We start from the raw sequence: 20,530 nt of genomic DNA, 5'->3' as shown, positions 1-20,530 counted from the left end.
CAGCATCCTGTAGGCCAGGACCCGTCACTGGCTGGCCTCCCTGTGGAATGGCATCGGACCAGGCCGGCTCCCCCTTCATCCCCAGAGAGCTCAAGGCTGACTCGCCGTCCTGTCCATCTTCCAGCAAAGGCTGGCCCTGCCGGGAACCAGTTCCCAGCCCCAAGGCCAGCAGTCAGGGCTGGAGCTGCCAGCAGGGTGGGGTGGATACTGGTCAGGCGGCTGCAGACGCATCTAGAACTACCTGGGAGTTGACTGATGCCATCACTTTCCCCTCCACTGAGCCTGTACCAGGAATAGGGCTGACTGCATGCTCGGCGTCTGGAGGAACCAGTGGCTCCCCAGATAGAGGCCCAGGGTTTTAGTACAGGGAGGACCCAACGGCCCCCAACACCGTGCAGCAAGGCCCACCCCTGATACCAATCCCAGGGACACCGCCTGCAGCCACTAGACAGCCTCGCCCCATTCTGGGCAGCCTTGACTCAAATATCTGCCAGGGCTGGTAGTGCTGGAGGAACGAGAACCCCAGTCCTGACCCACCCTGCACCTTGGACCCCCTGGGGGTGACCCAGAGCAGGCGAGGAGGAGGGCCTGCTGTGCTCTGGCCAAGGTCACAGTGGGTCACGGAGGTCCTGCTTCTGCTGCAGCTGAGGGCAGCCTGGACCATTCAGCCTCTCCATGGAGGTGCCTGGGGGAGGACTCCTCCCTCCAGCTGCCCGGGGCCGGGTTTGCATTTACGGAGAAGGCAGACGCAGCATCAGAGCAGGTGCAACGGGGCTGGGGCTTCAGGCATGCTGGGTCCTTTGGGGGTTCTGGGATATACCCCTCCCCCTGCATCACTCCCATCAGGCCCCTCCATGGCTTCTCCACCCTCAAGCTTCAAGCACCTTTGGAATGAGCCAGTGTGGATGGCAATGGAGCTGCTCCAAGCACAGCATTTATTCCCAGACGCTTCCCGGCCCTGGGTCCTGGCCACTGATTCGAACTAATGGCTGTGGCCTCGGCCTGAGCAGGCAGTGGCGGGCACTGAGGGGCATGTGTGGTGCAAACAAATGGGCCAAGCACCCAGCTCTCCAGCACCATGAGCCCCAGAACAGATCAGCCCCGTGCCCACTACGGCTCCTGCGGACACATCCCCCTGGCAAGGACAGGACCTCACTCCTTTCCCTGTGAGGCCGGGTCCTGCTCATCACAGTCCCTTCTGCTGAGGTCCTCGTCAAGAGAGCGGCGCTCTGCCAGCCACGGACTTCACCTCCCGATGGGCGGGGCACAGGTGGGTCCTCGCCTATCTCTGGGTGCAGGTGGATGTCTCCCGGCGTGGCGTGGGCCGTGTCTGTCCAGGAGCCCAGGCCTGCCCTGTGCCTGTGGCCCCATCTCCCCAGCCTCCTGCGTCCCCCACAACTCCTGGAGATTTCTGCTGATTCCTCTCTGGCCCAGAGGGTCCGTGCGCCCACACCTTCGGAGATCATCTAGCCTGTCCTTTCTGGCAAGTGACTGCCCCGGTCACACAGGAGTTGGCCATGTGATAGCTCCACTCCCCCTGCCAGCACCTGGCCTTGGGCCCTGGGGCACTCCCTCACCAGGAGCACTGCAGCACCTCTTGGAGCGTCTTCCGGAGCTCCGGGCTGCGGAAGGCATAGATGAGCGGGTCCACGATGGTGTTGCAGATGACGAGGGCCAGGAAGAGGTGGAAGTTCCTGAAGACGCAGTGGCAGGTGGGGTGTTGAGGACAGAGGACGATGAGCAAGAGGTGCAGGAAGAAGGGGCCCCAGCAAAGGAAGAAGATGCCCAGCAGGGTGGTGAGAGTGGCAGCCCCTTTGAGGCCGAAGCCCTGGGGGGCGGGGCGCTGCCTCTTGTGCAGCCGGGCGATGCCGCGGGTGTGCTGGCATGCCTGCACCAGCATGCGGACGTATAGCACTGCCATGAGCGCCAGCAGGGCCACAAAGAAGCTGACCAGACAGAGCAGGACGGCCGTGTGGTCGTAGTAGGCGATGAAGAGGGTGCTGGAGACGACGCTGGCCACCCAGATGCCCGCAATGGCCCGCCACACCCGGGGCAGTGTCACGATGCTGTGGTAGCGCAGCGCGTAGAAGATGGAGATGTACCGGTCCACAGCGATGGCGGCCAGGAAGCAGAGGCTGGACACCATGGAGCCACAGATGAGCACGTCCAGGACATCGTCCAGCTGCTGCACCGCGGGGGCCTGGGCCGCCAGTGCGCCCGCCTCCAGCAGCAGCACCACCGCCGTGCCCAGCACGTTGCTCACGCTCACCAGCAGGTCCGACACGGCCAGGCAGCAGATGAAGAAGTACATGGGCGAGTGCAGGTTGCGATTCTTGGCGATGGCGGCCACCACCAGCACATTCTCCACCAGGCTCACCAGCCCCAGGCTGAGGAAGAGCCCATCGGGAATGGACACCTCCAGGCACCAGGCATCCGTCTGGTTGGGGGCCAGCCCGAGGTGGGGGGTGGCTGGGGGGGTGGAGTTGAGGATGCCCAGCAGCCTCCTCTGGGGGCCCTGTGCAAGCATAGTCCCACCAGGAAGCAGAAAGGGGCCTCCCGCTGCGGGCATCCGCTCAGCTCCTGGTGCCCCCAGTGGGGCCCTACGCACCCCCAGGGCCCTCTCACACTCACCCTCTCCCTGGCTGGACAGATGCCAGCCCAGGTGCCCCCGCTTCTCGACCAATCTGGTCACTTCCCAGCCAGGACCCCAAGCTCCGCAGCACCAACCCTCTGGGCCCTCTACCACCTCTCCCCTGGGGTGTGGTCGCTTAGGCACTCACATTTCTATGCCTCCTGCCTCCCAGGCCAGGCAGGACTGAGGTCCAGGAAGAATGGACCCTTTCTCTACAACCTTCACATCGTCCGCTCAGCCCCTCCTCCTGCGGGCTGCCACATGATGGGCGTGTGCCCAGGGATTCATCAGAGAGCGCCCTGGGCACCACTGCTGCCACCAGGCGGCATGCCTGGCACCAGGGCCGTCCGGCTTCCCAGGTCCCCTGACTCCGGGCACAGCCTACATTCCCCTTCCTGCTCACAGCCACTGCAGCATCACTGTGTTCTGCCAGCCAGCGCTGTCAGGCCTCGGCTCCAGGCGTCTGTGTGGGGTGTCCTCTCGACCTGCCAGAGACTCAAACCCTCCTCCAGGCCCGTGGCAAACACCACCTCCTGGAGGCCTCCCATTCCTGAGGCCAGTCGGTGCTGCTCTGCCTTGGGAAGAGTCTTTGGCCTTGGCCGTCCACCCCCAGCACTCACCCCACTCCCTGTTAGATGTTCACTGAGGGCAGCCCATCCCCAAGGCCCCCAAGCCCCTTTGCTGAGTTCTGCCCGAGGACAGCCTGGCCACATGGGCTGGAAGATAAGCTTTGTCATCTTGGCAGGGCGGGGGGTGGGGCGCGGGCGTTGGCACAGAGCTACCAGCAGCCCCATTTGCTCTGGGGAAGGACACCACAGGCTCCAAGTCAGGAGCCACTTCAAGACAGACCTCAGTCTCTAGCCACGTGGTCGCTGTGGGAACGTGGGTCCAGAGTGCCCGTGGGCACCATGCAGGCCTTATGCCACCCCAGCACTTCCTCACTGAAGATGGCATCTGTGACCACAAACCCTCCTCTGGAGGCCTAGGCAGAAAGGGAAGGGGAAAATGAGGCGACTAGAAAGATAAGTGGCTGGTGGTGGAGATGGGGCCGGGAGGGAGTTGGGGAGGTCTGTGTTTTTTCTTTTCTTAATTGATTTTTAGAGAGAGGAAGGGAGAGAAAGAAACATCAATTTGTTGTTTCACTTATTTAGGCATTCACTGGTTGCTTTTTAAAAATTTTATTTTTATTGTTGAAAGCATTACAGATACTGGTTGATTCTTGTATGTGCCCTGACCAGGGGATCGAACCCGCAACCTTGGCGTATGGGGATGATGCTCTAACCAGCTGAGATACCCGGCCGAGCAGGTCTGTGTTTTGAGTTGTATCTATGCTATTCCTGCTCGTTCCTTCCCGTCCACTGGCAGCCGGATAGCTTGACGGGCCCATATGAGCACACACTGATGTCCACTTAGAAATATTAGTCACTCCTTCCAGCACAAACTTATGGTACAAAGCTCTCCCCCCACCCCACCCCCCTTTTGAAGCACGTCACAGGTAAAGCACACACCTTACAAATACGCAGGCGGCGGACGCCCCCATCTGAACAGTGGGAAAGCAGCACCCGAGCTGGGTTTGTGCCTCCTCCACACGGAGACGCCCCGACCACACTGGGCATCGGGGCAGCTCCCAACCCATTAGAGAGCCGCTGGGCGCTCTTGCCCGTGTTCTGGTGAACAGCCACCGTCCCTCTGGGTGACACGGGATTTCATGGCCCGAGGCAGATCTCCAGCTTTGGTAGATTCGGCCAAACCACTTTCCACACTGGTGGACCAGCTGCCTGTTTCTGGAGGTTGCAGTCCCTGCTCCCCATGAGTGGATGGAATGACGGGCCTCTCCCAGCTCCACAGGCAGCAGGCACAGGACGGGCCCCACCACACACCCGCTCCCACCCTTTGGTGGAGGACCCCAGAGGGCCCCAGGGCAGGACCAGGAGGCTGTTCTGTGGCAGGAAAGGGGTCCCAGCAGCTGTGAGGGTCCACGGTTCCTGCCACACCTCCCACTGCAGCTCATACCCCCAAAAACTGCCTTCCAGCCCTGGGCACCGATGGTGCCCGCTGGGTGAGCAGGGCCCTGCCCATCACATTTCAGGGATGTTGTTTCCGGCTCTATAAATGAGGCCTTTGAGGGGGCCAGTGCCCCCCCCCCCCAGCCTTGGACTTCAAAGGGCATGAGACTGGGCGGCCGTTAGCAGGTGACCACAGCCTTCTTCCTGGGAGGCCTCAGGACTCTCACTGGTTCTCATGCACTTGCCTGTCGGGGACTGTGGGAGGGAGACAGCAGATACAGCCGAGTTGGGAAAAATCAACTTTGTGATTAGTTCCGGTCATGGGGAACTGTGTAAGGAAATGAGATAATCCTGAGGCCGTTTGCATCCTTAGCTCTCTGTGCCCCTGGGAGATGCGTGAGGAATGGCAATGGACACAGAGCATATCCCCCCCATGAAACGACGAGCCTGACTCACACGTGAGGAGGCTGTGAGAGCAGGAAGTCCCTCAGTCTTGTTACTGTTGTCTCCCCAGCACCAAGAGGCACACAGTGGGCACACAACATGCGAACATTGAGTATGCGAGGGAACTCCATGGGAAAACGGACAGCTCAATGAAGGGGTGCACATGTCCAGCCCAGCACACCAGCTGGGTAGGGTCACAGCTGTGCAGTGTGCAGCCTGCCCCGTGGCTCTCCGCGCAGTGGGATCTCGGGAAGGGCTGGCCCAGAGCTGGGTCAGTGTCTTGGTTCAAATATGGTCTGGTTTCCCTTGAACTTGGGGAGGTCAGGGCTGGGAGGGTGCCCAGAAGACAGGATGCTTCTAGCTCACAACCGCAGTGCCAAACAGGCTGCCGAGTCGCAGGCAGCCTGGTGTGGTTCTCAGCTGCCAATCAGCCAATAAGCCTGCCTCCATGTTCTGGTCACGCTGTAGATCAAATGCCCCCAATCTCTGCCGTCCGTTCCTGAGCCACCATCTCGCAGGCTCCCCCGACTCAGTGTTTTCCAATAAAACCACTGTGTCCAACTGGAAAGACCCACCTGTGTGCCCAGCCCGGGGACCCGGTGCCTGCCCTCCCGCCTGGGCCTGCCTGCCCCAGTTCCGACAGAACACACAGGGCCCTGCCTCACGCTGGGCACTGACCCAGCCTGGGAAAGAGCTCACATGCGCAGGCATAACGTTCACGTTTACAGGAGACAGGGAGGCAGGCGGACATGGCATTTTTACTTCAGGGAACTGGTCAGTTCTGACCAGACAAATCAGGAACATAATTGTACAGTGTGGGCGCGGCAGCTGTGCGCTCAGTCCCACTCCCCATCCCCCTCGGCGTGGTCCTCGTGCGGAGCCTCTGGGTCGTGGAAGTGGAAGGTGGCCATCATGTCTCGCACGGCCAGCATCAGCCTGTTCAAGCCCTGGTTGTGGTCCAGTCCCTCGGCCCCTCCGTCCTCTTGCCTCTCCCCCTGTGGCAACGAGACCCATCTGAGCAGGGCCCCTGGGCCCCGGCACGCCCACGGAGCTCACTCGGGACCTGTCGAGGCAGCAGCTCCTGGAAGCCACATACATGTGTCTACCTAACAAGGCCAGGCCACCAGAGTGGGATCCGGCAGCCCTGCTGATGGAGGGGCGTCTTGTCCCATTGGCAGCTACAGGCTCCGGCAGTCACACCCAGCTTCCTAGGCAGACTGGGTGCCCCTGCCGCTGGCAGTGCTGGCTCTGGACAGTCACACCTGAAGGGACCTGTTGCACCCAGTGGCCAGCAGAGAGAGGCCAGGTGAGCTCACCTACCTCCATGGTGTAACTGGGCAGTAGTGACCGAAAGAAGAGGGCGATTGTGTTTCCATGGCTGACGGGGCTCAGCCTGAAAGAGAAAGACAGTGAGGAAATGAAGCAGACAGAATGGCAGCGGCTGGAGACGGGGCTGAGCTGGGGCCTGGAGCCCCAGGGGGCAGCAGCCACGACTCACAGTCAGCTAAGGGGGTACTGCCGGCACCCAGAGGCAATGGGGAGCCTTTCCAGAGCTGGGGATGGCCCTTTGTAACCCGGCTTGTTGAACCAGGTGGTAAGCATAGCCCACCGCAGCCAGGTGCCTTGCTGATAAGAAAAGCTTTGGTTGCAAAGTGTTCTTCAGCACTCAGGTTGAAGGAGTCTAATAAGCTGGTCACAGAGTCCAGCCCTGGCCAGTGTGGCTCAGTTGGCTGGGTGTTGTCTGGTGCACTAAAAGGTTGCCAGTTTGATTCCCAGTCAGGACACATGCCCAGATAGCAGCAGGCTCAATTCCTAGTGGGGTGCGTGCAGGAGGCAGGCGACTGATGTTTCACTTTCACATTGATGTTCCTCTCTCTCTAACAATCAATTAAAAAAAAAAAAGTGGCCTTAGCCAGTTTGGCTCAGTGGATAGAGCATCAGCCTACGGACTGAAGGGGTCCTGGGTTCAATTCCGGCCAAGGGCACATGCCTAGGTTGCAGACTCGATCCCCAGTAGGGGGTGTGCAGGAGGCAGCTGATCAATTTTCTCTCATCACTGATGTTTCTCTCTCTCTCCCTCTCCCTTCATCTCGGAAATAAAAATAAAAGAAAAAATATATATAAAAAAAAGCAAGTGTTAAGTGAAGTCCCCTCCTGGTGAAATGAGGTACTGCAACCCAGCTCTATGAGACACTGAGGTGTTGTTCGGCAGTGACCTTTATTTGCTCTGAAAGCTCAAGGTCTACCCACCTGGGGGTGGGGGGACAATGCTGAGTCACTGAAGTCCTACAGCCACTCCTCAGTGCTAAGATGTCCAGCATGTCGCATTTTTCTGAGCCTATGACACTAACAATAATTTCCATTGGAGCAGTTAACTGGGAAATGTTACCTTATGAATATGCAATCCAACTTTTATAATTTGGTGAGAGAGAAAAAGGACTTCTACAAAACGTGCTCTTTTGAGGTTTGGAAGCTCAGGCTCCCTTAAATGGGACAATCTGTTGGTGACTTCCAGATCTAGGACACTGGTAAGGGCTCTGGGTAAGGCAATTACTCAGATTTAAAGGCCAGAAGGAAAAAGGGAGCCGTCCACACACACCCAGCAGCTGTGGACTTGGCCCTGCTTCTTCTGGCCCAGCGACATTCTGATTCCTCTGCTGGAAGCCCAGCAGCTGTCACCTCTTTACCAGGCTAGGGCACTCCAAATCTCAGTGTACCCTCCTAAAGACCACACACCACCACTCTCAGCAGTTTCGGGTGGCAGTTTCGATTCTATACCTGAGGTGTTTCCCCCACTGCATTGGACGTGCCACCAGGACAGAGGTGGCCTTACTGCTTCCCACTGCATGTGCAGCACCTGCTACAGAACCTGATAGAGTGAAGTTCCTTGGTCAGACCAACACACGGAAAGCACCACGCCTGGCAAAGCTGATCCATGACCCCAAACCACTCTGCTCTAAAAGCCTGTGTCTGGAGGAGGCAGCAAGTCCCAGGCCCGAAGCTCTGATCTGAGAGCCAGATGCAAAGGCACTAGGAGCAGTGACAGGTACCTCTCTGGCCTGGTGTAGGAGTAGATGGTGTCTGAAGGAGGCAGAGGGTCAAAGCCCATCACAGACTGCGTGGTCACATCCTGCAGAAAGAGACAGAGAACGGAGATGCAGCCGAGACCTGTGCTGTGCCTCTGCTCCACTCTCTGCCGCCTGTCAGCAGATTCTGGTCTGGATTGGGCCTTTCTGCTGGAGTGACCCCAGCGGCCAGGCTGTGTTTACTGTACCCCAGGCTTTGGGTGAGGGTGGGACACCCACCACCATCACACATGCCGCAATCTCTGCCCAGGATGTCAGGATGCAGCTCAGAGCAGTTGACTACCGGCTGCGAGGCCGAGGGGAGGGGCCCGCTCCCACTGCAGCCCTGCTCCTTACCGGGGGCAGCGCAGCAACAGCTTCTTTGATCTCAGAGAGGACCACGTGGCGGTGGATGTTTCTGGGCGCACGCTGGTAGAGCACCTTCCGCCTGGGCCCGGGAAGAAAAAGGACAGTCATGGAATGGAGCCCTCCTCAACTGCACATTCACAATCGAGATCCCCAAATAGTCAGCCCTCATTCTTCTCCTGTGGACCTATCAGGCCAAAAGCTGTCCAGCTGCCCCAGCCCCGGTCTCACCTGTTCTCACACTCTTCCACGGCGGGGTCCCCAGCATCCACTGCTTGTAGGACCTCACGGACGTTCTCCTCCAGCCAGCTCATGATGGTGGGCTCCTTCCAGAGGAAGTGGGACCGCCCGAGGTACAGGCTCACCAGCTGGCTCAGCGCAGGGGGCTGGCTGCGGGAAGGCAGGGCCTGTAAGCATATACCCCCACCCAGGTCCAGGCCTCCAGGTGCCTGCTGGCACATGCTGGGCACATCCAGGGTATGCCCAAAGCCTGAAGTGAGCGGAGGCTGCCCAGAAGGGCTGCCAACCTGGGATATGCCACATGTCACTGCCCAGAGGTGGGGCGCAGATGCTCACTTCTGAACATCACATGTGGTCTTTACTAAGGATGAGTTCCTTAACAGGAACGTAAAATACAGAAAGAACACGGGGCACCCATGCCCTGCCCCCCGCCAACCAGGAAGCCTTGTGCTTTGGGCTGCAGGCTGCTCCCACGCTGCCAGCTCCATGTCCAACAGGCCAGGCCCCCGCAGACGTGCAGACAGCCTGCACTATGCACATGCCGCATCTGTGCCCCTTGGGGCATCTTCCCGTCTTTACCTTATTTCGGAACTGGGTCCAAAGAAGGGGTGACAGGCGACAGCGGCGTCCGGCCGAACGCTGCAGCACTCGAGCAAGGGCATTAGAACTGCGGGAGGAAGCAGAGGCCCGATGGGACACTCATGCACGAGAGGCCAACTCTGAAGGAGGGTTCTCTGTCCTGCTGCTTCCCAGGGGCCCCGTCAGCATCTAAGGGGACCCACCTGTGATCCCCAAGCATGGGTGCCAGACGTTCTCATCCTAAAGACCACACACCCCACCCCTCTGCAGCCCCTCACGAGGGAGAACCCTGTCTTCCCAGTGACTCCCCAGGGATGGGCTACAGCAGCACCAAGCTCCGTTCTGACACAGTGAGGCAGCTCCGCGTGCAGGGTGAGGCTCTGCCCTGTGCCCTGCCCAGAGGGGCTTCACAGAAGAACACGGACCTCTGTAGCCCAGTGAGCAGGGGCACTGCTGGCAGTTCTGTGGTGCAGGGCTCCACACTCCACACCCCCTGGCTGCAGACCACCCTCCTCCACACTAACAGCCACAGCTCCAGCAGATGGATGGGAAGGCCGGTTCCCTGAGGCCTGCTGGGCAGCCAGTGTGCAGAGCGGCCAAGCCAAGGGGTGCAGCCAGGCCAAAGCGTGTGTGCAGGGCTGGGGTGGCTGAGGATGCAGTGTGCTGGGAGCTTGAGCAGCTTGGCCTCCTCCCACACCAGAGCCCCCATTTCCCCTCTAGCACCACTTCACATGCCATCCCTGTCATGGAACATCAGCCCCAGAGGCGGGAATCTTGGTTGCTGCCTCCTTGTGAAGCTGCATGTGGCGTAAGGACGCGGGCGTTGGGAGAGGGACAACAGCAAGCTCCTTTCCCAGGCCACACTCCCTTTCAGGATGTGCGGGAAGCTGCTGATTGCCACCCAGGGATGAGCCCACAGACCTTTGCACAGACGCCCATGGGAAGGTTGTCTGGGAGGCCGCAGGATAACCTTATGTTTCAGTCCCTCAAACTGGTGAGAAGCAGCATTGCAGACCAGAAAGTGCAGCCCGGCTGGCTGGCTGCCCCTCTAGTCCCCACTTCCCCCAGAGCCCAGGGGCTTACTTCCTGCCCCTCAGAAAATGCCATACTTTCTTCAGAAGGTAACTTTTTCTCAAACTACCAACATCAAAAGACATCCTAACACCCCAACCACCCTGAGACTCAGCTTCACTGCCACTGGGCAGGCCTGATAGCACCCACCTCCAGGGAACATGATGAGGGCTTGTCGCACCAAGAGAGAGGCCTTCTCCCTGGCCGAGCTGAGCTCCTGTTCTGGGAGGTCTGCCTGCTGACTCAGCAGGAAATACGCCAACGGCACGGAGAAGGCAAAGTTTGGGAGCTGGGACAGGTTCCGGTGAGCCTGCGAGGTGAAGACCAGAGCAGAGTTCTCAGACGGAGCACAATGTGCGATGACAGCCTCTCGTCCGGGGGCTTTCCCTTCGCAGAAGCGACAGACACAGTGGTTCTCCCTTATCCTGAGCGGCTGCGCTCGAAGACCCCCCGTGGGTGCCTGACTCTGTGGGTAGTACTAACCCTGCATACACTGTTCTCTTCTGTACACGCGTACCTGTGCTCAAGTTCAATTTATAAACCAGGCAGAGAAAGTGATTAATAGTAGTGAAATAAAACGATAGTTTGGGGTACGATGCAAAAACAACGTGATTTTTTTCTTTCACAATTTCACAAATAGTCGATTCATTCTAGCCATCGATCTTGTGACCTCAGGACATGATTTGCCATCAGGAGGCTTGTGGTTTGAGGCTATTAGGAAGTGAAATCGGGTGACCTGAGCACAAGCACTCTGACACCCCACAGTCGATCTGGCAGCCAAGAAGGCTCCTCAGTGCTCCTGTCCTAGTGACACCGAGCAGGAGCAGGCGGGGTCTCCCAGGACCCTCGCCACGGTGACCTCAGCCGTCCCTGGATGACAGGACTGTGCAGGCCATCGGCACACCCCCACCTACCTCCCACTCCTGGAACAGGTGGATCAGGTACTCATAGTTGCGTGCCCGTAGGGCCAGGTGGTCGACCAGCAGCAGCATGCACAGGGGGTCCTCATCGGGCTCCAGGCTTCCGGAGGCAGAGGGAGATAAAACCCAAAGTGGGCCCACGTGGTGTCGCAGGCCTGTGGCCACCGAGCATGCAGCCCGGCCGGACACTCACCTCAGGATGAGCTTGCAGTACTCCAGCGCCGTGCGCGGGCAGCCCCGCTTCTCCAGGAAGCTCATCTGCTTGTAGAGGGCCAGGTAGAAGCTCCTAGACCCAAGACAGTTCCTCGTGAGCCAGAGCAACAGCAGGTGGAAAAGCCACGTCGCCCAGGATCCTCATCCAGCACGGCCCACTCGTGCCTGCCGGCTTCGTCGCATTTCCTGTGAGGCCTAATCACTGTGAGTGTTCGAGAATGTTCCTGTGTCTGCAGAGAAGGTGACGCTTTGCTTGCTATTTGAGTTAGATGTGCACCCATGTACATAAACCAAGCTTCTTAGTTCAAACCTTTATCTTGGGGTTTTTTGCACCCCGACACCCATGGGAAGGTTGTCTGTGAGGCCCCAGGACAATCTTATGTCTCAGTTCCTCAAATCGGCGAAAAGCAGGATTGTGGTTATGATTTATGGGAAGAGAGTTAAAATCTGTCATTACAACCTTCATCTTTCCTCACATTTCCACAGTCACAGCAGCTCTGGTGGTGATGCGCCAAGGCTGTGACTGGAATGATCCCAGCAGGCCACTATTTTTATCAACACCTACTGCCTGGTTAATGCCTGGACTGTCAGTACCTTATAACCCGTCTGAAAGAACTAGGAATTCAACTGGAGCAACCAGGCTGACAAACACAAGCAGTGGAGGAAGCTCAGATGCAGCCCCCAGTGCAGACGGGGCAGTGGGTCATCATGCCTGGGACCCAGGATGGCCTCCAGGGCAGGGAAACACCCCAGGACAGAGGGCATGCCCACCCGCCAGGGCCCTGAAGACCAGGCCGAGGGCAGCGGGGAGGCTGTTGTGGCCATCAGGGCCTGAGCAGGGGTGGAAGTTCAGGACAGCAGAAGTTTCTGTAAGACAAGAGGGCCTGTGCACACAACTGCTCACTGCAGAGCAACAGGTCTGGCTGAATTCCAGCTACTCACTCCCGAACCACACACCCGCATGCAGAGCGTCGCAGAGCTTTCTAAATTCCTGGGCACGGATCCTTTTGTCCAGAAAACATGATGACAGACCCCATCACTCCAAGTGGCTTATTAGGCTCACTTATAATACAAACGCATTTAACCCCAGGCCATCTGACCAACCGTCCTGGAGCCCAGCCCTCTTGCATTCAAGCTTTAAACCCAGTGAGATGCCTGGCTCAAGCCACCTGGTAGGACCCCTTTTGGACAGCCCATGCCACCTCTTCCCACTCCCCTACCTGTGAAAGCTCCAACACCCAAGAAAAAGAGCAGTGAGTGCGAACAAAGTCCTTTGGGGAGGCCGGCTCACCTGTTCTCGGGTCTGCGGTAGTCCAGCCGGCAGGTCCCACTGGTGAGGCTGAACAGGGGGTGGAAGGCACACTCCATGCTGTACAGCGCTCTCTCTGTGGGCCACACAAACACCAGGGGAGGGCGTCATAGCCACCATGTGGCAGCTGCAACCCCGTCCTCTGTGGCTCGCAATAAGGAAAGCTCTGGAAGGAAGTAGTCAGGTTACTAGGATTTGGGGAAGCCACAGCATAAATGTGACTGACCCTGGGGATCACCGAGCTGGCAACACCGATTCCAGACAAAGAAATGCAAACACACATCCTCACAAAACTCACACCCAGGCCCAGCAGCTCACTCACAAGGGCCACAGTATGGGGACAACCCAGTGTGTCACGTGCTGGTGGGCACACAAATGGGGTCCATCACCCACTGAAACATCACCCAGCCTGGGAGACACTGTTGTACATGAAGAAGCCAGACAGACATGATCAGAAATGTCAACAGGCAAATCCAGAGGCAGAAAGCAGACTGGTGGTTACCAGGGGCTGGGGAGTGGGAGGTGACTGAAGAGCTGAGGTTTCTTTTTAAGTAACGAAAATGGTCTAGGATCTATGAGGCTGTGCAACTCTAACGCTTAATAAAGCTGTTATTTTAACAATATCCTGGGAAACCCATTTGTACCCCAGTCACTTTATCAAATGGCATCTACGCCGCAGCCTCTGAGACACTGGTAGGAGGGGACGCGGGCGCTGCAGCAGGAGGGCCAGAGCGAGTTGCTCTCACCTACGAGGTCTCGCGCCATCTCCTGATCGTCCTGGAACCGGCAAGCGTCGCTGAGCTGCAGCAGTGAGTCCACGTGATATGGGCTCGTCTGCAGCAGAACCTGCGAGGCAAGAAGGGAAGCTGACGTGGCTGTGGTCAGGGCCTCCAGGGACAACATAGGCGGCACCAGCCCCTGTGCACTTCTTTCTTTCAGGCATTTAAGCCTCAGGGAAAATGTCACCGGGTGAGTCACGACATCCTCCAACCCAAACGGTGTTGGGTTTCTGGGTTTCAAAGCCAAATCCCTAACCTGCCTGGAGTGGCAGCTCAGGACTCTGTGCCCAGGTTAACCCTTAACCCTCCCCGCAGCCCAGGCCCCACACTGGAGGAGAGCAGTGAGCCCCAGCAGCAGTGCCCTGGAGTATGGTTCCCGGGACCCAGTCCTGCTGTGGGACTCACGCACCACGATGTTGTTGGGCTCCATCGACTCCACGGCAGCCAGGAACTTGTGCTGTGTCTGCTGGTACTCCTCGCTGTGCTCGAATGCAAAGAAGGACAGGCCTTTCTTGGACTCCAGCAACCGCATCGACAAGCCTGGGGAGGACACCAGGTCAGGCCCTGCAGGTGCTCTTGGCGAGGAACCTCTGTGGGCACTGAGTGCGAGCTGCCGCATCGAAGCATTGGTTCCGCTGCTGAGCGTGGTCCCAGGTGCCTGCTGACTGCCTGCACCCTCTCTGCTCTTTTCCTACAAAGACGTTTCTCCTCCCAGGAGTGTGGACAGAGGACCAACACTCAGGACAATGGGCAGGCATGGAGAGACATGATTGTAACCCACGACCAGATGACCTTTCTGCCTGCTTTTCGTGCCCAACTTCGGGGGTACAGGGTCATTTCTGCTGATGAACCTGGAAACTCCCTCTTCAGCGCCTTCATGAAATAGGTCAAGGGTTCCCAGTCACCCTTGGCTTACACTTCACTAGCACTGCACTAAGGCACATATCGCAGGACACACAGCTGATGCCCCCCATCTCTGCCTGCGCTCGGGGCCTCCCTCCCCTACCCCCTGCCTTGGCCGGAGGGCTCCCAGATGCTCCTCCAGGCCCTGCAGCCAAGCAGCCCCGACAGGACACTTACCCACACCCCATGCCTTTCTGCATGATTGCTGTTTTTCTTTCAATTATGTGTACTTACTAGTTTGCAACAAAATATAAAATGACACTTTAAAAATGAACTTGATTGCTTCCTATGATATAGTACCAAAAGGGAAAAGCAATACGGTAGATAAAAAGCTGCATTAAAACATGGCCAAGCCTGGCCAGTGTGGCTCAGTGGTTGAGCTTCAACCCAGGAACCAAGGGGTGATGGTTCGATTCCTGGTCAGGGCATAGCCAGCGTTGCGGGCTCCATCCCCAGTAGGGGGTGTGCAGGAGGCAGCCAATCCATGATTCTCTCTCACCATTTATGTTTTTATCTCTCTCTCCCTGTCCCTTCCTCTCTGAAATCAAGAAAAATATTTAAAAAAAAAAACCCACACACACAAAAACCATGGTCAAGAAGAGACACCGTTGGCGTGGGATCTGTGCCCCAACACTGGTGGCACCATGCCAAGCACCCAATCACACACCTGCACGTAGCTTTGCAGAGGACTGACCTAGCCCAATGGGCTGACCCCAACAGTGCCCAGCGCCGGCCAATGCACAACCCCGCACCTCTGAAGCCGCTCACCTGGCTTGGCGTACCGGGGCCAAGTACTCTTAGGGCTCGTCAGCCACGTACACTTGGGGTACACACGCTGTCTCTGCCGCGGCCTGTGGAGAACAGGACATGGCACAGCTTCACTACACCGCCCGACCTCTGCTGGGCTGTGGGAGCAAAACCTCAGGGCGGGGGCAGGGGGGTGAGGCCACAAGAACAAGGACAAAATGTTTCTCTCTCTCCCCGTCTCTCTTCCTATCTAAAAATCAATAAAAACATTTTTTTTTTAAATGAACTGTTAAATTAACAAAGATCAAACTTGTCCTAGAACCGAAACTTCATGTTAGTTGTGATGCTGACTGAGATGCAAGAATGAACCTGCCTAAGATTTCAGGGCTAGAAGTTCAAAATTTAAGGATTTTTGGAACCTTTGCTACAGAAGGCAGTGAGCCCAGCAGCCACAGACAAGGTCAAACTCCAGCTCCTCCCTGACCCACCCTCAGGCCCCTCACAACGGGGAACCCTGAGGGTCTCGTTTTTTTCACTCTGGCTTTGAGAACCCCACCTTGAATTGAGAACATGCCCGTGTGGGTCTCACCTTTGTTCCCCTAGGACAGCTCGGGCACCGAAATACCTTTTCAGTTCTGTGTCTGGATTTAAGTGTCTAGAGAATTGAAAATTTTAAAAGAAAAATGAAATTGAGTTCTTATAACGATTCTGAGAATTTTAGAAAGTCCCATAAAAACCCAGTGAGGAAAGCAGCTATTCTGGTGTCCAAGACAACTAACGGGCCTGCTTTCTCTAACACCACAGCCCCAGGCGGGGACCTGAGGCTGGCCACCAGTCTCAGCCGAGTGAGGGAGTGAAAGACCTGGACTGCATCGGGATTCCCACCAACTCAGGACCAACCTCTACAGCGGGGACGGGGTTCCAGCATCTACAATCCAGGACATCTTACGTCAATAGTGTTCCCACACGTAAAGCTAAAAGTGAAAACGGAGGCATTCCCCTTTCCTCCTCCTCCTTGTCCCTGTTTCCTAAATGTCCGATCATGTACTTGTATAACTTTTAAATAGTTATTTTCTTCTGCTCCTAATAAGGATCTTCCTTGGCACGCAGTCTGCAGGCGCAGGAGGGAGGTACCTGTGCTCCACATACAGGACGTGCTTCCTCGAGCTCAAGGGAGGTGGGCTGGGGTGGTGAGGGCCACTGCTGTCCTCAATCCTCTCCAAGATGCGATCAATATCTTCTAGCCCATTTTCCTAAAGGCCCAAACAACAACATATTAATCACCACCCTCACTTTACTTCACATGTTGTAACAACCAATAACTATGACTCATTTTTACAAAAAACTCATTTTTAATCATGTTTGCTTCCTGAAAGACAATAGGTATATAACAGAAAGACAGATTCTTCATAAGAAGCTCAGAATAGACAGAATCACAGAACCAGAAGAGCCCTCAAATAGCTGAACCACAAGGCTACATTTCTGGTCTCACAGGTGCACTCACCTGCTCAGGTAAAAAAGCTGGGACTTGAGATTCTGACTGAACAGCCACAAAGACACAACCTCTTTTCGGAACAAACACAGGGACAAGGGACAGGGGCAATATCGCAATATACTTTCTGCCACACTGCTCCTGGGGGCATTTACACCTCAGTACCCGATATCAGTCAGGGCACAGGTGCAGCAGGCTGAGGGCTCTGCTGCCCAAGAGCAGTGTTTCAGAGGCAGAGTGGGGCTCTAACCCTCAAGGAATGAAGTGAACAAACAGAAGCGAAATTGGGTAGGTAATTTCCTTTTCACTTCTCTGACTTCTGGATTAGTTATACTCATAGCAGGAAGGAATCAAAGTATCAAATAAAAACAACCTGCTTTCCTGTCCCTGCCAACAGTGCTCTGGAAAACATGGTGAGGTCCCTGAAACCCTCCCGACTTTCTATAAGAAGCGTGGCAGGCACCAACCCCACAGGGTGGCACGGGACAAGGAGGGCAAGGACTTGCTGATACGCAGGGAAAGCAGTGTGATGACAGGACCCAGTGGCTAAGCTGATTTTCCCCTAAAGACTGTGCTGAGGCTTGAATGTGTGGAGCCAACTGCAGATCTAAGAGATGCTGGCCGTGAAGAACTGTGAGCATTTTGAACTGGGAGCGGATAGGAAGAGAAAGGCCAAGGGATCTAAGCTTCATAATCATGTGACAACAGAATCTGGAGGACAGGTTTGCCACAAACAAACAAAAACACAAACAGCTTCCAAAAGCACCCTGAGAAACAGCCAGAAGACAACGGACAGGATAGCAGCCAGACATACCGAAGTTTCTCCTGCAGAACTTTTCTTATTTTTCTGTTTCTTTTTCTTCTTTCGGAGTTTGCCACTCACATTTGACTAATAAAAGAAGCACATCTTAGTCAATGTAGAGGGGATGAGATCTTAAACCCCGAGAATCAAAGCAGGAGCTGCAGCGGGACACCAGACACAGGCTTGATGTCCCCTCGCTCCACTTCATGAATGTCCTGTGACCTCACCGACTTCTCTGACAACAAATACCTCCCACCAGTCTCCTGACTCAGTGCAGCCTCCACCTTCCTCTCACACCTCTTCCTGACACACCTCAGAGGTCCGTGTGACCCGACAACGCTCACAGGGTTCTGATATCCACCCATCAGCCCTCTGCTTTCATCATTCACTTTGTCACCCACTCTCCCTGCCATGATCAGCCACCTGGAGACCAGGCCCACACTCATGCCCCTCTGCCTCAACACCTGTCATGCCTTCACCTGGCCTCTCCTCCCACCATAGTGTGAAGACTCCTTAGGGAGCCCCTCTGCCCATTAGGTCTGTCTGCCCCCCCCCCCCATCAGGTCTCCCCAACTGTAGTTGTCAGTCCATCCATGTCACCCTCTCAACCAGAGGCTCCTGGAGGGCAAAGACTTGTCCCTAGAGCCCAGGAGGCTCCCAAAAGCATGTGCTGAGTAAATGAGCAAAAGGTCTCTGGAGGGACCCTCCATGTGCCATGGAGAACACAAAACTAACCTGGCCTACACCTCTCTTCAAGGCACATCCACCCAGGCCCTGTCCACCTGCCTGAGCCCCAGATGCAGTCATGAAGAGGGCACACCCGCTGAGCAGGGGGACTCTCCCAAAAAGATCTCCTGCTGTGGAAACATGTTTAGGGGACCCTGGATATAGCACCCGTGACGTCCACCAGTCTTCAAGATGTCATGCACATCTGATCACGACTCCCGAGGAAAGTTGGGGGCAACTGGGCATTAACAAGACGAAATTCAGAAAATGACAGCAGAGTGTGTGTGGCTGGGCACCCTTGTCCCCACACCTGCTCCAGGGGCCCTGTCCTGTCATCCACCTCTCCATCCTTCCTGGGCTCGGAACTTCCACTCTGGGACTTCCTTTTGCTCCCCGACACCACAGCTTCTGTGCGCAGACCATCAGACCTCTCCCCGTTCACCACAGGCCCCTCCTCAAGATCCTCAATGTTAATCTGCAGGAACAGAGGGGAGAGAAGAGGGCGTCACGTGTCATCCTGTTACAAGTGCATCCTGGAGGTACTGAGAGGCATGTCAGTAGCAAGAGCAGAGAGGAGGTGCTGGGGGGGCACCTTCAAGGCCACTCTGAGATTGTGGAGGAGGAACAGGAACATGTTATGCCTCAAAAGCCCACAGTGCCAACCATCTGAACAAGTCCTGGTACAGGGTTCCTTCAGTTGATGAGCCACAGAGTGCTGGGGCACAGGTGGCTCAAGGTGTCCTGTCTTCAGAGCTGGCATAATGCAGAATCCCCGAACAGCACAACTTATTTCCCGCTCTGAGCGCCATTTGTCTGTCTAGCTTCATAATCCATAAGTCTTTGTTTATGAAAAGAGCACTTGATGTGAAGATGCTGGAATTCTACCAAACGGGGTCTGTCTCCACCAGTAACAGGGCAATTCCTACCTCGGGCGCCTTCTTTTGTGCGGCAGCATTGGGACACCGGGGGCCCCAGTGTGGTCTGGCTGGTTAAGATCTTGCAGCAAAGGGAGGAAGCTGGAATGAGGCCTCTAGTGGACATTTCCTCCAAACTGGCACCCACACTTTTCCCAGCATTCAACTAAAGGTGCCACCAATGCCTCTTGATGAAGGTGGGTGCTGGTTTCCTATTATGAAGTCATACTCCCTTCCTTTACAAGATCCTATTTTTTGAGCCCCTTTTGGGACACTGAGGTGTTTTAAGGAATTCAAATTTGTAACAACCTCTATGCCAAGCTCAACCTAAACAGAAAGAACGGTGCTGACTCTATGCCTATGCTGGGCACTGGCACGATGCAGGAGACACAGGTGAGCAAAACACGTGTTACCTGCCCACACAAGAAGGTCAAGGAAACAAGAACAAGATAAGGCTCGCACATATAAGATTACAGCCTGAGGCCTGCGCAGAGACACGGCTGTGCTGGTCACCTGCGGTGCAACGAAGAGCAACACACCATGTTCCACGTTGCCAGGAGTAAAGGTGAATGTAAAGACCCTGAAAGTGCCAGGGTGGAGATAGAAATCAAGGGACCACCCCTCAAGACTCTGAGAAGGGAAGCCCCGCCCACCAATGGATGCCCCGCCCCTCGACTTGACGACCACGCCCACTCCACTGCAGCCTAAAACCCACCTCCCCCACTGCCCCGCCCCTGGACACTACGGCCCCACTGCCCGCTGCGGCCCGAACCGGGCGTGGCCCCGCCCCCATGACTTCTTGCACCGCCCACTCCCTTCGTCCCGCCCTCTCCACTGCAGCCCGGACCCCAGGTGGCCCCGCCCCCTGACGTCACGACCTCGCCCCGTGCAGACCCGCCCCACACACCGCGCCCCCATCGCCCCCACCCCAGGCAACCCGGCTCACCAGCTCGAACCGGTTGTTGACTCGGACTCCTTCCTTCCCTGGGCTCCGGGGGCGCCGGCCACCTGGCCCCCGCTTTGGTCCTTCTTCTTCCGCATCATCGTCATCACGGAAGCCAAACTGGAGGGCGCCGGGCCCGAGGGGCTCCTGTCCGCGCTGTTCCCCCCTCAGCCTCCGGAGGGCCCGGCGTGACATAGGACCCAACGGCCGCTGACGTGCGGGGACGGGGAGCAGACCGGCAGGAAGGAGAGCGGCCGCGCGCCTGCGCACTGACGGCGCTGGCTCGGGGCTGGCGTGGGGCTGCGTGTCACGCCTGCGCGCTGCGCTCTCCGGAACTTCCGCTCTTTTCCGGTGTCACCTACGAAGGTGTGGGCTGGCC

At 56.8% G+C, this 20,530-nt stretch overlaps 2 protein-coding genes across 3 annotated transcripts; both read right to left on the bottom strand.

The window, feature by feature from the left end:
* Positions 1–1,573: 1,573 nt before the first annotated feature.
* Positions 1,574–2,527, bottom strand: MC1R (melanocortin 1 receptor; the record flags this gene model as incomplete). Its single annotated transcript, XM_079759570.1, has 1 exon — positions 1,574–2,527. The coding sequence occupies one exon, from the start codon at positions 2,525–2,527 to the stop codon at positions 1,574–1,576; it is 954 nt and encodes a 317-aa protein (XP_079615696.1).
* A 3,293-nt stretch (positions 2,528–5,820) lies between these two features.
* Positions 5,821–20,460, bottom strand: TCF25 (TCF25 ribosome quality control complex subunit). Of its 2 annotated transcripts, none has more exons than XM_079799386.1 (18): positions 20,155–20,460; positions 18,635–18,769; positions 17,581–17,655; positions 16,409–16,527; positions 15,864–15,929; positions 15,296–15,378; positions 14,034–14,164; positions 13,592–13,691; positions 12,828–12,921; positions 11,517–11,609; positions 11,318–11,423; positions 10,554–10,713; positions 9,333–9,420; positions 8,745–8,903; positions 8,505–8,595; positions 8,133–8,212; positions 6,403–6,475; positions 5,821–6,077 (listed from the first exon to the last, which is right to left on the bottom strand). In XM_079799386.1, the coding sequence occupies exons 1-18, from the start codon at positions 20,344–20,346 to the stop codon at positions 5,919–5,921; spliced, it is 2,004 nt and encodes a 667-aa protein (XP_079655512.1). In that variant the 5' UTR covers positions 20,347–20,460; the 3' UTR covers positions 5,821–5,918. The 2 variants fall into 2 exon arrangements, with proteins under 2 accessions (XP_079655512.1, XP_079655513.1); XM_079799387.1 differs by having other exon boundaries at positions 18,605–18,769; positions 20,155–20,390.
* Positions 20,461–20,530: the final 70 nt, after the last annotated feature.

This window comes from Cnephaeus nilssonii (assembly GCF_951640355.1).
Source record: "Cnephaeus nilssonii genome assembly, chromosome: 20".
In the NCBI taxonomy this organism is placed as follows: domain Eukaryota; kingdom Metazoa; phylum Chordata; class Mammalia; order Chiroptera; family Vespertilionidae; genus Cnephaeus; species Cnephaeus nilssonii.
The sequence above is the reverse complement of the archived record's forward strand: the minus strand, read 5'-3'. Positions and strand labels throughout refer to the sequence as shown.